The 14,490-nt window shown below is 48.7% G+C and overlaps 1 protein-coding gene across 16 annotated transcripts in view; it reads right to left on the reverse strand.

Moving 5' to 3' along the window:
- The window catches only part of KANSL3 (KAT8 regulatory NSL complex subunit 3), a 146,861-nt gene that overhangs the window by 57,970 nt on the left and 74,401 nt on the right, over positions 1–14,490 (reverse strand). For 2 of the 16 annotated variants that reach the window (XM_043536543.1, XM_043536544.1), the window contains exon 22: positions 9,080–9,559. The exons of 2 other annotated variants lie outside the window; for them this stretch is intronic. In XM_043536543.1, coding sequence (XP_043392478.1) covers positions 9,533–9,559 — 27 coding nt within the window. In that variant the 3' untranslated portion in view covers positions 9,080–9,532. Of the gene's footprint in view, positions 1–660; positions 1,740–4,203; positions 4,809–9,074; positions 9,586–14,490 lie in introns of those variants that run through there. 12 more of the 16 variants (XM_043536551.1, XM_043536550.1, XR_005223461.2 and 9 more) reach the window with 11 other exon arrangements.

A 14,490-nucleotide genomic window follows, 5' to 3' on the forward strand; every position in this document is an offset into this window, starting at 1 on the left:
TGACTCAGCTGATACAGAATTCAAGGTTGGGAATATATTAATAGCAGCAACATAATTTTTATGGAAACTAGGTCTTGTTAAATGTAGCCCATAGGATTACTTTGCTGGCTATTATATCCTACTAATCCAGCCAGCCGTATCAAATAATATGTTTCTCTTTCTGAATTAATCCTTTTCATTCTTATATTTTATCAGTATTAATTCCTTTGAATTTAGGATGTGCTGAGGCATATGATATGTATTTCCTAATAATTATACAGAGAATAAGTTTTGCTGAAATGCAAGAAGCCTACCAGCCTGTACCCGGTAAGATATGCTATATAGCTAAAAGTATAATCAGTTAAGAGTAAGTCAGCAGAAAAGCTGGTAGCCTTTGGCACAGATAAGAATGGTCCCTGAACTTTGGGGAACCAAAGGGAGGAATGACACACATCACTGAACAAGTTTATCCAGCGTCTACAACCGGTTAGTAACCACAGGGTACACCACGACTTGGAAGTCGCCAAGAGAGCCTAGGTTGGCAGTTTTTGGAGGGAGATAATCCTTTTTAATATATAGAGAGTAAGTGTCATAATCCACTAACCTATTGGAGAAGGGCACCCCTACATTTCTTAGGTACAGAAATAAGATTTGGGTACAGTAGGTTAGGCCTGAATTACATAGTGTCAGGATCCTATAAAATACCATGTACGGAAGAAGTCTGGAGCTTCTTTTTATGAGCTCTCTTTTAGCCTTCTTTTAGTCTTTAGCTCTTTCTTTTCTTTGTTCTCCTATATTCTATAGATTATCTTTTTTATCTACCTATTACTCTAACTTCTATCACGCTGTCAGCTCAGCTTGTGCAGTATAGTATAACTACTCGACATTTCTAACTACTGGGGAAGCCAGCACCATCCTGTTATCGGGCATGCCAGGAGTGAGGCTGGTCCTTCACCTCCTATTACCGGCTCCTCAAGGAAGGGTGCGAGTATGTTAGGTTAAGGTACTTATAACAGGAACGTTACCACCAGGAGTTTTGGAATTCTTCTACTGTTTTGCAGTCATAAGTTTCATAGCATTTATTATTCTTTTGTTACTCTCAATGACGTTTTTATCAATTTGGTATTGTCCTCAGTGTAAGTGTTTTTGCCAAGGCACCCCAAAAGTCCTCTCCCTATATAGAACTCTCTGAGTTCTCTGACCCTGTAGTCTGAATTGGACAAGGACCTATAAATCTTCTGGTGGGATGCGATCAGTGGCGAGCCATAACAACTAGCCCATCAAATTCAGGTTAACATAAACAGACTGATTTCATTCATCGATAAGCTCACAAGTTTGGCTGATAAAGGTAACTGCATAGATGTAATACTACTGAGCCTTTTGCAAGGCATTTGACTTAGTACCGCATGACGGTCTCATAAAAAATTAGTTCTACGAGAGAGCACACATTAACTGGGTGAAGAAATACGAGCTAAGTGACAGATCTCAACAATCTTTCAGTGTGTTTGCAGCGTTGAGAGACAAGGTGGTGAAGCTCCAAATCTTGAGCTTGGCTGAAGCTCTATCTTTTAGCTCCAAAGCTTGGTTCTCTCACCAACAGAAGTTGATCCAATAAAAGACATTACCTCACCCATCTTGTTTCTTTAAGATCTCAAAAAGTTACTGTCAGCCGGGACTCATCATTGACTGGGGGTGTTTCTAGTGGGGATCCACAGTGATTGGTTCTAGGCCTGATGCTATTCACCATTTTCATCAAAGATCTGGAAGTGAATGTAAAATCACAGCTGATAAATGTGTGAGTGGCACAAAAATTGGCAGAGTGGTAAACGATGAGAACAGGTCACTGATACAGAGATTGCTTGGTAACCAAAATACGTTTTAATGCAGCCAAAGGCAAAGCTATATCTTGATGTCTTCAACTCGGACCTAGTTACCTTCCTGGAAGAAATGCTTTAGCCAAAGAACAGTCATTGAACAAAGCAATTATTAACATTGCAAATCCACTTGAAATATTCAACTGCCTGGATACAGCTCAGGAGCTCTTGAGACCCCAAAAATCCCCTGTGCGTCCACACTTCCCAACCCAAGGGTACGGCTGGGATGAAAAGGGCAGCACAGAGACAGATCTGAAAACAAGTCTTTGTACAGTCAGAGGCTTTGTGTCCAGAGTAGAAACTTCTTAGTCAGGACTCCGGAATGGATTCATATTTGGCCTGATTAAGTGGCTGTTCCATTTAAAAGCATCCATTTATTTAAGCATCAATTAAGGTTATAAATACAGGTCTCTGAAACTGAGGACAATCAGCAGAAGCCTTTAACCAGCACGTTGACACCTCTAATTGTAGCCAGTGGGGTAAGAAGATTGAAAATCATCCCAAGCAAGGCGTTTGAGCAATTACATCAGCCCCACTAAACGAAGCACACAAAAAAGAATCACAAAACAATGTAAGAACATTAGAAGCAGGAAGCCTGACAAACAATCCATGGGGCCATGGTTGATTGAGGTCCTAAAGGCACACTCAAGAAAGATACGGCCATTGCAGAGAAGCGTAAATTCTTTGCATTGGTCTTCACTGCAGAGGATGTGGGGGAGATTCCCAAAGCTGAGCCATTCTTTTGGGGTGACAAAACTGTCCCAGACTGAGGTGAACTAGCTCCACTCAGGTTGGAACAGGATCCAGACGTGCTGATGGGGACCTGCACGCCCTGAAGCCCTATTTGGTTGGAGATCAGGCAGGATCTCCAGACCAAGCTCTGGGGAATTTCAGAGCTCCCTGCTCTGGCGCTTCGGGCAGTGTTTCAGCAGCTTGGGCAGGTGGGATGAGGCCGGAAAACGAGTGAACAAACTCAAAGTTCACCAGGTATTTTCACCCCCAACCTAAAGTTTCGATTCAGTTTTTGGGAAAGGTTCCTCCCTCACTGGGATGCTGTTGAGTCTTAACTCATTAAGGAGTGAAACTCACTCCTAAGTGGAGAGCTAGCACCAGGTCTGTGCACCACCGACCCCACGTAAGTCCTGAAAGACCTAGGCTGGACTGAAATTCAATGGGACTTGAGTGGCTACCTCCTGCAGACTCCTTTGAAATTCAGTCTGACCCTTAGATGGCTCACAGGTCTCATGCTGGCCTTCTTTGCAGGGTGAGTTAGAGCCTCATATGGAAGGTGCTGGGAATGCGCCAAGTGCTACTTACTACTCAAGTGTCTTGCATTTTTAACTAACCCATTTCACCCACCCATCGTAATTACCCACCCTTGGTGCATTAGGATGAGCGCCGGGTGAAAAAGGCAGATGAGGTGACACCAAAACATGTCATGTGTTCATGTCGGTTTCACCGAATTGTATCGTGATGAATAAAACAAAGAAAAATAATTCTAAAAAAGTCAAACTTTAAAAAACATTCAAAACAGAAACAAAACATTTGTTCAACCCAAAAATGAGTTGGGTTTTTGTTTTTGTTTTCTTTACCTTTTCAATTAATCAAACATTTCATTTTTGGTTTGACCTGAAACGATGTTTTAAAAAAGTTTTCTGCACTGCCAGAAACTGACAAATCCATTATTTGCGCAGGTCTGCTCAAGGTCTATGCTGTACATTTGGCAGGGGGGTAAATGCCAAGCCTATTTGGTACAGGGTCCTGTAACATAATTACTTCGCTAATTAACATGCTTTGCTCAGTGAAAAACTCAGGAGTGTGGCTTCACCTTCCTGCAAAGGCTTTCCAGAACTGCAGCAGCTCTTATGATCCATGATCCATGATCCCATGATCCATTTCTGCCTTTTGACAGTCTCTTTAATAAGCCCCAGCAGATTGCTGATCAAATGCCTTTGTATGAGCCTGGCAGCAGCGCTGTCAAAGTGCCGTGTTCTCACCCTGCACACGCTGCCAGGGACTTGCTGGGAGGAGTGGCCTCAAGAGAAGGGTAATGAGTTTCATAAATTGGATTTGGTTTATTTCTGAAGGTTACTTTGTAATGGAGAGCCACCTGTAGTCTGTAATGGCCAGATCTCAGCTGTGAGGAGAACGAAGTTCACCTCGGCCTTTTGGCTAAGATCAAGTGTAATTATACTTCACACCTGAATATAGCCATTATATGAACAACATACCCCCATATCTCAATGTCTGTACTTTGACCCGTTAAACTTTTACCCCCAATCGGGGAGATTGCAGATTATGTATTCCTTACGCCACCCATTCCTAAACCGAACTTCGCACCCCTTGATAATCTGTACCTTATTCCCTGATAACCAGAAACTTCTATGCTTAAACTCTGTACCGTTTTTTTTTATTTTAGCATCATCTTAATAAAATTTTTAAATCTGTTCTTATCCGTTTAATGTCTGATACGTCCTCTATCTGAGGACTATATAGTAAACGGACTTGTGAAAGAAAAAATTCCTTGGTTCCTGGGCTCTTTCTCGTAGGGGTGCCTCAGAACAGAAACCTGCTCTGCAGAGTGGCTGTGAGTGTGTACAGGTGGGCATGCGTACATGGAAGAGCATGGAAAGACAAAGACACAGGACAGTGAAGGGCTGATAACACTGGCTAGAGCCAGACATTTGGTACAAACAAATGCTGCATCTGAGTCCTGACCTGCCATCTCACTGAGCGCCTCACCCCCAGCTCCAGCAAGGCACGTCTCTCCTGGCCTGCAAGGCCCACAGCTAGTCTGGGACTAGCTCAGAGACTGCCACTTGTGCCAAATAAACATTTGCCTGAAGTAATAATGATAACTTTACCCTCTTTTATCTGCTCGTTGTTCATCAGAAAGCCGACTCTACGGCAGACAGCCAGGCTGGCACAGACCACGGTCAGACAGAGCAGGGTCTTCTGCAAAAGATGCACCAGAATTCATGGAAGCAGCTTCACAGGCTCCCTACAGAACCACCCTGGAGTTCTTGCCCTCCAACACCCGGCTGCATTCAGAACACGCAGCCTTAGCCAGCAGCCGTACAAGAACGGGCATCGTTCTCATGAAAGAAAGCAAGGAGCTATCCTCTTGGTGTGTCCCTCCAGCAAACCCTGGCAGACTGCAAACCACAGAGCAGGTCCAGCACAAACAGTGACCATGTGAGTTTCCCCACACTGCCCTGCCAACATAGGTGCTGGAACTAGGGGTGCTGCCCCACTCCCTGGCTTGAAGTGGTTTCCATCATACACAGGGTTTACAGTTTGGGTCAGTGGCTCTCAGCACCCCCACTCTACAAATTGTTCCAGCCCCGCTCCCTGCCAGGGAGCACTAACTCTGACTTTCATGGCTTCGAAGGCCAGAAGGGACCATTGCGCTCATCTAGTCTGACCCGCTGAACAACACAGGCCATGAAACTTCCCCCACAATAATTCCCGGTGCAGATCTGTTAAAAAACCCCGCCAGTCTTGATTTAAACAATGTCAGGGATGGAGAATCCACCAGGACCCTGGGTGAGTTGTTCCAGTTGTTAATGACTCTCACTGCTAAAAATTTACATCTTGTTTCCAGTCTGAATTTGTCTAGTTTCAACTCCTAGCCATTGGATCGTGTGAGACCTTCCTCAGCTCGACTGAAGAGCCCAGTATCAAATCTTTGTTTCCCCTGTAGATACTGATAGGCTGGGATCAAGTCAGCCCTTGACCTTCTCTTTGTTTTCTAATCCTTTGATCATTCTCGTGGCTCTTCTCTGACCCCTCTCCAATTTATCACCATCCTGCTTGAATTGTGGGCACCGGAACTGGACACCGGATCCCAGCAATGGTTGTGCTATGAGCTGACATCACCTTTCAACTCCTGCTCCAGATTCCCCAGCTATGCACCCCGGGATGCCACTAGCTCTTTTGGCCACGGTGTCGCAGTGGGAGCTGATTATCTACCACAACCCCAAATCTTTGCCAGGGTCCCTGCTTCCCAGGACAGAGTCCCCCAGCCTGTAAGTGTGGCCTGCGATCTTTGTTCCTAGATGTTTACATTGACATCTAGCCACATTAAAACGCATATGGTTTGCCTGCACCCAATCAACGCATCTCTACTGGGGACAGATCGTCCCAGGACTGAACCCAGTTTCCGTGGCCCAGTCAAACCTTGAGTTCTCTGCTGAGTCTGCCAAGTAGAGAATCAATTAACCCCAGCTGTGAGATGGGCAGTTTTTGCCGCAGGGACACCTGCCCGCGAGGCATGGGACACGGTCAGACGTGTGTTTTCTTGACAAAACTCAGCTCATGCCAGCCAAACAGCCACAAGGTGGCAATAACTTTCTGACATTCCCAACCTGGGCTGGATTGGAACCAGTGACCCAGATGGGAGGGGACATTATTATTATCATTTTAGTTTATTATTCAAATAAACCCCCAGGCTTTACAATGATCAGCTGTATCATCATCAAACCACAGCTCAAATGAGTGCTGCAGGGTGAACGATACGTTTGTTTTCAGACTGCCTGGGGGACCGGCTGGGACGAAGAACACGGATAAAGGGCTCCCCCAGCCTGGTGCGGAAAGGAGCAGGGAGGTAACAGTCCCCACATGTCTGCCCCCATGGGATCCTACCCAATGCCACGGGGTGAGATTTTCCAAAGGAGCACAAGGTCCATTGACTGGGAACCTCTGAAAATCTCATCCCTTGTTGATTACCAATCATTCTCTTATTCTGGGGGACAGTCCTCCCAGAGTACCCCTTATCTCCTCCCTTTTTCACAACCCCTCCCTGCCATCATGCTAATCTGCTCTTCTGCGTGAGGGGCATGTTTCCCTTTGGGTCCCATCACAGCCATGCCAGAGTGAGCCAGAGGCTTCTCCAAACCCACTCCTGCTGCCCTCGGCAGCTACAAGCTGAAGCAGGGGGAAGAGTCACAACAAAGAATCTATTTGTTCCTGAGGCGGGCAGAGATTTTTGTGTTCAACTAGGGAGCGCAGGATCAGGCCCTAACTGTGTTCTCTGAGTAGGTCTACACTGCAAAAGCAGACCCGTGGCAGCACGTGTCAGTGACTCAGTCTCACAGGGCTCGTGCCACAGGGCTAAAGATAGCAGGGTAGATATTTGAGACCCTCCCCACGTACCAGGTCTCCAGCCTGAGCCCAGTCATCTCCAGGGCTAGTGTCAGCCCCACAGCGCAAGCCCTGTGAGCCCGAGTCAGTTGACCCAGGTCTGACACTCACAGCCACGGGTCGTTTTTTGCAGTGTAAACATACCCTCTTGGACTTCAGTTCTTGGGCCCTGGACTCTCCCTCCTTCGGAGGTTTCCCTGACAGACTGATGTTTGAACAGCTACAGCTTGGGCTTGGTTACGACACTTCCACTTGAAGGGACCTTAGAATCGGGGCTTTAAACCCAGGCCCAATATGTCATAGGCAACCCTACGGGGGCTACCGGGAGGGCGTTCCACGGGCCACGCTACTCACAGCGCTGGGCAACCTCTCCCAGTGTGGAGCTGCTGCCTGTCTGCCTTTCCACACACCCTCTCTCGAGCTACCTATTGACCGGGAGATCTGTGCTGGCTCTAGCGAATGTTTCCTATTTCCAACCCCACAGCAGAGTGTGAGCTCTTCTCCTCGTGCAGGACAGGGTGGATGAGATGAGAAACAACCCAAGAAACCCTGTCTAAACACTTACAGCTCTGTACAAAACTAAGGACAAGGGTACTGATACTAGACGATCGCAACCGTCCCGTCTGGCCTTGCAATCCATGACTGTGACTCAGGCCAAAGGATGCTTTATGGAGGGGTTAGCTCTCAGTATCAAAAGAAAGGGGAAGGGTGGATGGGAAATCAGGACCCTGAGACTGACAGTCCCCAGGGGCAATGGGGAGAGGCCAATGCTCCAGGTCAGCCGGATTGACAGGGCAGGCAGGCTAATGATGTGGGAGTCCGGAGGCCGGGGGATGAGCAGGAATGGCCTGGAACAGAGTGGGGGCCGAGCTAAGGAGAGATCAGGGGCCAAGCTGAGCTGGGGAGCAGGGCTGGGCCAGCCAGAGAAGCAGCCCAGGGAGCAGACCTGTGCTGGGAGCAGAGCTGCAGTGCCCAGAGGGGCCAGAAAAGGCAGCCCCGGGGGCTGGGGCTGGAGCCATCCGGAGCCGGGTGCGGTGAACAGCTGGACAGAGCGAGGGGGGGACCCTGGGCAGCCGGCCCAGCGCAGGGAGACGCCCCCAGCCCAGAGGCCCTGCAGGCCGGACTTGGAAGGGGGTTATAACCCTGCCAGGGCGGGAGCGATGCTGGGAAGAAGGGTCCTGCCACCGAGAGCCTGAGAGCGTGTGGCCACCGCCAGAGCGAGTGTCCGACCCACAGCCTCTCTGCCGCTCAGCCAGGGCCTGGGACGTGTGAGGAACAGACTGAACTGCCCTGACATCCCAGAGAGGCTGGTGGTGACGTCCCCAGGCCACAGAGCGGGGTGTCGGGTTTTCCTTTAGCCTTTCCCCCTTTTCCCTTATTTTTTAATTGGTTGCTGTTTAGTAAATCGTATTTGCTTTGAATTGTGTGTAACGATCAGTGCAGAGAGAGCACCCCGGCGTGGGGACACCCTTGCCCCTGCCCAAGTAACCATGACCAGGTTGGGGGTCGAGCCCCCAGGAATCCTGGGCCCAGCCTTGTTGGGGTTCCGCGGACTCTGCCCCATGGGAGAGTGGGAGGGGAGCCCTCGAGGTCAGGCAGGGCTCTGGGTAAAGGGGGCGGGAGCGAGGACTCAGATCCTTTCGCGAGCCAGGAAAGTTCTCCCCAATAGCCGGACCATTCCCCCGCTTACACATATGTACCCTTTGTAAAGACTGATTCTCCCTTCCCGCAGCCCCACCCCCATAAAGTTCTTTGTTTTCATCAGCAGATGTAATATTTGCATTTGAGATTATGATCTAATGTAGAGCTTGGCAAATTGCGGGGAGGGAATAGTTTATTCACACACAAAAATGCTGTTTTGGATTGACTGAAGCTATTGGCAAATTCAGGTTGAATTCAGTGAAGAGTTTCAGCCAAAAATAAATTAAATTTTAAAGCTGAAACACTTCATTTCAAAAATGTCAAAAAGGAACATTTTGACTTTTTATTTCAAAACAAATCTTTGACCCAAAACAATTTTTTTGTTTTTATTTTTCGGGCCCGCCACTGAACTGAAAAATCGGTTCTTTGCTTGGCTCTGTTCTAATGGAGAGAAGTCTTTAGATTCCTACAAGTTCAGCTAGGTCATCTGTAACCCGATGATGGCTTGAACATTATTTCTCCATCGTAAAGAAAGCGCTGACGGAAGAGAGAGAGAGATGCATGGCACAAAGCAGAAAATTCAACTCACCATCTTGGCTTTTCAGTGTCCTACAGACGGAGCTGGAGTTCGCTAAGAAATGGCTCCAGGGGTGAGACAGTTCCCTATGAGGTCTGTCAGAAACCTGCTGCCTGGATTTATAGAAACGCAGGAGGACCCTGACTGTTCCCTCCCCTTTTAGAGGCGCTAATGTGCCCAAATGTCTTTCAAAAAAGGAGAACCTTTACTCCTGAGTTTATGTTTATTTTGTGCCGAGATCCTGGAGCACCTGGCAAAATGTCATTACCTCCACTGATGTTTGCTGATAAGGATGGGCCAAACTCGGAACAGGATCTTCTCATGAAATATCAGGATGAGGCAGTGCCTAAAAGAAATCACAACGTTCACCTGCTGTGAATGGAGAAGGAAATGCTGGGTCTGGGTATAGACATCAGGAACTGCAGATGTTTGTTAGCAGATGAGTTACATTTCTATAGCCCTATTCCCAACCCCAAATGCTTCACTGATGATAGGCACAGATACTCCTTCACCTGTCACTGAAATCCAATCCCTTCTGGGTTGTGTTAGAATCACAGAATCACAGAAAATTAGGGTTGGAAGAGACCTCAGGAGGTCATCTAGTCCAACCTCCTGCTCAAAGCAGGACCAACCCCAACTAAATCATCCCAGCCAGGGCCTTAAAAACCTCTAAGGAAGGAGATTCCACCACCTCCCTAGGGAACCCATTCCAGTGCTTCACCACCCTCCTGGTGAAACAGTGTTTCCTAATATCCAACCTAGACCTCCCCCACGGCAACTTGAGACCATTGCTCCTCGTTCTGTCATCTGCCACCACTGAGAAGAGCCGAGCTCCATCCTCTTTGGAACCCCCTCTCAGGTAGTTGAAAGCAGCTATCAAATCCCCCCTCATTCTTCTCTTCTGCAGACTAAACAAGCCCAGTTCATAGACTTTAAGGTCAGAAGGGACCATTCTGATCGTCTAGTCTGATCTCCTGCACAACACAGGTTTCATATCCATGGGAAAAGGCACAGTAGACTGGGCGATGACTGACACCTCCCACTCAGCGGGCATAGAATAGGATACAAGTGAAGTCTGGCATTCTCTGTACACATCAATGTCCCAAATCTGACCAAGAAAAGACACCCATGAAATACAGCGCCAGAACCAATGGGACGTCACTCCGAACAGCTAGGCATTATTACGGGACAATGTCAAGCACTCAGATTTTTGAACAATATGTATTTAATAAAAGCGTGGCCTGTGAAACTGGAGGAACGTAGCACGAAGTGGACATGGTCGGGTTTCCAACACGGCAGGGTGCGGGTTAGATTTGTAAAAAAAGTTTTCATTGACATACAAATAAACAATGTGACATTTTGATCCCGGTTGGGATAGGTTTGTAAAGACTGGCCCTGGTTTTTGCACCCACAACTTTCATGTGCCAGTGTGGCTGAGGGCAAAGTCCTCCATTTCAGCCTCTGCCCACAAATCAAGGGACAGCCACCTCTGAATGACCTAAAACACACCCACACATCACTGCCGATGCAAAACTAACACATCACAAATTCGCTACGCAAAACAGAGGTCCAGTTAAGGCCAGGCTGAAACACAGACTCCCTGGGTTTATCAGGTATCAGAGGGGTAGCCGTGTTAGTCTGTATCCACAAAAACAACGAGGAGTTTGTTTGTTTGAGTTTATCAGATCTCCTTTATTTGTTCTTTTTGCTTTAGCAGTGGATCGATCCAACCTGACAGCGTCCCTTTAACTGGTCCCTCCCCGGTACGTTGTTACGTCCCTGCCGCGGTTTGGTTTAGATGTAACATCGCCGTTTGGTTTTGAGTCCACTTTCCATATTTGAAAGCCAAGTGCCCGCTGACAACAGGTCAGGTCTCAGCGCAGCTCCCGACGGCGCCGATCCCAGCGGTGTGATAGCTGCACGGGCCCTTTCCTGGGTACACACTGCAGCGGCTGCCTCCCCAGGCCACTCGGTCCAACAGGCGGCATTGACAAACAGCAGCCCAGTCCCAGCCAGTGGATATGCCAGAGTGGCACAGCCTCGCATGCTGGGCTAATGCCCATGGGCACGCACTGGGAAGCCAGGTTTCCAGCCTCCGAGAGATTGCCAGGCTTGGGCAGAATTCGTCCAGAGTCTGAAGCAGCGACGGGGAAAGATGCCGCTGATGCGGCCACTGGCATGTCCAGGAAAACGGGGGGGAGACTCGGGAACCAGCACCTCTAAATGTCGGGGGGACAGCGGGCAACAGAGGGGCTTTGTTCAACCCACCTCGTCTTGGAACACAGCCAAGGGAGGCTCGCTCTCTTTCTCTCTCTCAGTTTTTATACCCCACACTCCTCCCCATAGTCTCTAAGCCCCTGAAATATCAGCCTGAATGCCTGGCCCAGGGTCACACAGCCTGCAAGGGCCAGGCTGGGATAGGCCTGAGTCTGCTCTCCCGTGAGTTCGACCTCGGCGTAACGCCTTCGACGTCCGAGGAGTCATTATGGCTGAGACAGCGCGAGGGGCAGCGGAGTCTCGCAGAGCAAACCCCTCGCCCCTGCACCAGGCTTGTCTCCCATGCTTCGGGGGCCTGCTTGAGGACTAGATTGTGCGTGTTTGCACAGACCTCTCAGGGACCGTGTTGCTTTCCTGCCCGCGGACACCTGCCCAGAACAAAGCTGCGTGTGCCTGGTTGAGGGACCTCTCCCCCTGAGAGCGCAGCTCTGCAAGGCACAAGATCTCACCGCGCTACGATTACAGGCTCTCACGTCATCGGATGCTGCGATGTAGCGCGCCAGGCTCTGCGTGGAAGAGGCCGGAGCCTGGGGGGAGTCTCTCTTGTGTGTAGCGGGGGACAGTGAAGCTAGTGGCTATTGAAAAAACAGAAACTGCCGAGATTTTCCTTTCTTCCCACAGATAACTACTCTAATGACAGCCCCAGGGTGCCAGTTTGTTATGTTTTGTGTACAGATTGGCTTGTGGATTTTCCCCACCTGAGATTGTATGCAACTAGGTCTCAGAGGGGTTGCATCTGAAGAAGTGGGTTATTTACCCATGAAAGCTTATGCCCAAATAAATCTGTTAGTCTTTAAGGTGCCACCAGACTCCTCGTTGTTTTTAGGCAGCTAAGGACCAGACTAATGCCTTTTTGCCTCCCCGCTGGGCTGCTGCCTTAGAGCCCCATGTTCTGAGAGCTCCGGCTTTGGCCTAGTGCATTGAGCATGGGCCCGGCAAGCAGGACGCCTGGGGTCTGTCCCCTGCTCTGCCACTGACTTACTTTGTGACCTTGGGCAAGTCACTTTGCCAACTGGTGCCTCCCTTGCCCCATCTTTAAAATGGGGATCATAAGCCTGCTGAAAAGAGCTTTGGGACCTAGTGGTGACCCACACTGCATATGGCAGTGGCGTTTGGGGAGCTCTAGTCCTACACCCCACCAGTTCTGCATCGACTCTTGTTGTGCTGTAAGTATCTAAGAACATACCGGAGAGGTTTAGGGTCCCCATCTTGGATGGGGGAGCCACTGATTGTCCACCCCAAACCTGGGTATTGTGTAAGAACCCTTCTGGGCCACTCTGTTCTCAGCTGGTGTTTGCATTCTGCTTTGACATGTATTGGGCTTATCAGGAGGGAGTTGATACGTCTTCATTTGCTTGCAGGGTTAGCGGGAGTGGGGGGTGGGGGTCGTGCTCTGTGAGCGCATAGCTGGGTGCTTGTCAGCACCCCCCGTCTCCTGAGCTTTTGTTTCCCTGGGGGCTTTTTGTGTGTTTGATTTAGTCTCAATAACAGTTTTGTTGAGTCAGCTGTTATGGTTGATTGTGGGGGGGAGGACGGGGGATGGACTAATCTGCTTATTTGGTGACAAAGACAGTTTGCTCTTGATTCTGGCTCTCAGCAAAAGGATTCTGGCAGAACTTATTTTCCTGCATATAAGAATGACCAATATACAGCACTGTTGATTTGCAGCTTATTTGAACAAACAGTAATTGGTCCTTGCAACACTGTGCTTTGTCTCTCCTCTGATTTTGACACGGCTGCATTAGCTAGTTAATGCAGAGAGCGGTAAAGGATCTTTTAAACCAGTTCGGTTTCACAAGCTAAACAATGGTTGATGACTGGCGTGGCTTGGATTTTACAACGGTACTGCCTTTGCACTCGACAACTGAGCAAACCGGAGCAGAATGCGGTGCTAATCCACGTGACCCGCCCACACGGAAAGCTTGTAGTCTTAGAGAAAGCCCCATCAGTTCTGTACAATTTGGGGGACTCAGTTCACTGAAACTGGAAGAGTGAAATGTACTTTTCACCTCCCTGCGCCAGTGTTGCCCAAAGAACTTCAAGAGAGATTCACGCTGACACGCTGTCAGAGCCTGATCAATGGAGATAATGAGACCCACGTGTCCAGTTGCCGGGTGAGTCAGCAGAAGCGCTCTGTACCTTCACAGAGCTACTGATGCTTCTCCAGCCCGGTCCAGGAGGGACGGGGCATTGCAGATGTAACGACTCCCATCTGAGTCCTTCCTCATAAGGAAATACAAGTAGCGTTTTGTCCCTCTTCTACTGCAGGACTGAGATTCGTCACTTTGAGGCAGACATCCGATTGCTCCAGAAATCCTCTAACGTTGGTCTGAAAATACAAGCCAGCCATCTCAGTCTGCCTTGTGGCTCTCTGGCTGTACACAACCAAGAGTTACTCTTCGCTGGCTTGAACCCACCCCCATTGGTGCCGATTGCAAAACTCCCATTGATTTCCGTACAACTGGATTAGAGCCCCGAACCGGTTGGGCTGGGCGCACACCAGCTAAATTTTCAAAATTAGCCACTTACAATGCCCCAGTAAAACCACATGAAGATCAGAACTGCCACGCTCGTCTGGTGTCCGGTCTCCCACAATGCCCAGCGCTACAGCTTCAGGGGGAGTGTACAGAACTGGGCAGTTGGAGTGATCGACCCCTGCCGGTGTCTCGCAATCAGAGGTTTAGGGTTGCTCTGAGCATGGGGTTGCATCCCTGACTATCTTGGCTAATAGCCATTGATGGACCTGTCCTCCAAGAACTTATCCAGTATTTTTTTGCACCCTCTTATACTTTTGCCTTTCACAGCATCCCACCATGCAAAGGGTTTCATGGGTTAATTGTGCATTGTGTGGACAAGTATTTCCTCTTGCTTATATTAAATCTGCAGCCTATTGATTTCATCATGTTACTCCTGGTTTCTGTACTATAGGCAAGGGTAAATAACATTTCCCTATTCACCTTTTCCACACCAGTCATGATTTTATAGACCTCTATCATATCT

Source organism: Chelonia mydas, chromosome 26, assembly GCF_015237465.2.
Source record: "Chelonia mydas isolate rCheMyd1 chromosome 26, rCheMyd1.pri.v2, whole genome shotgun sequence".
Lineage (NCBI taxonomy): Eukaryota > Metazoa > Chordata > Testudines > Cheloniidae > Chelonia > Chelonia mydas.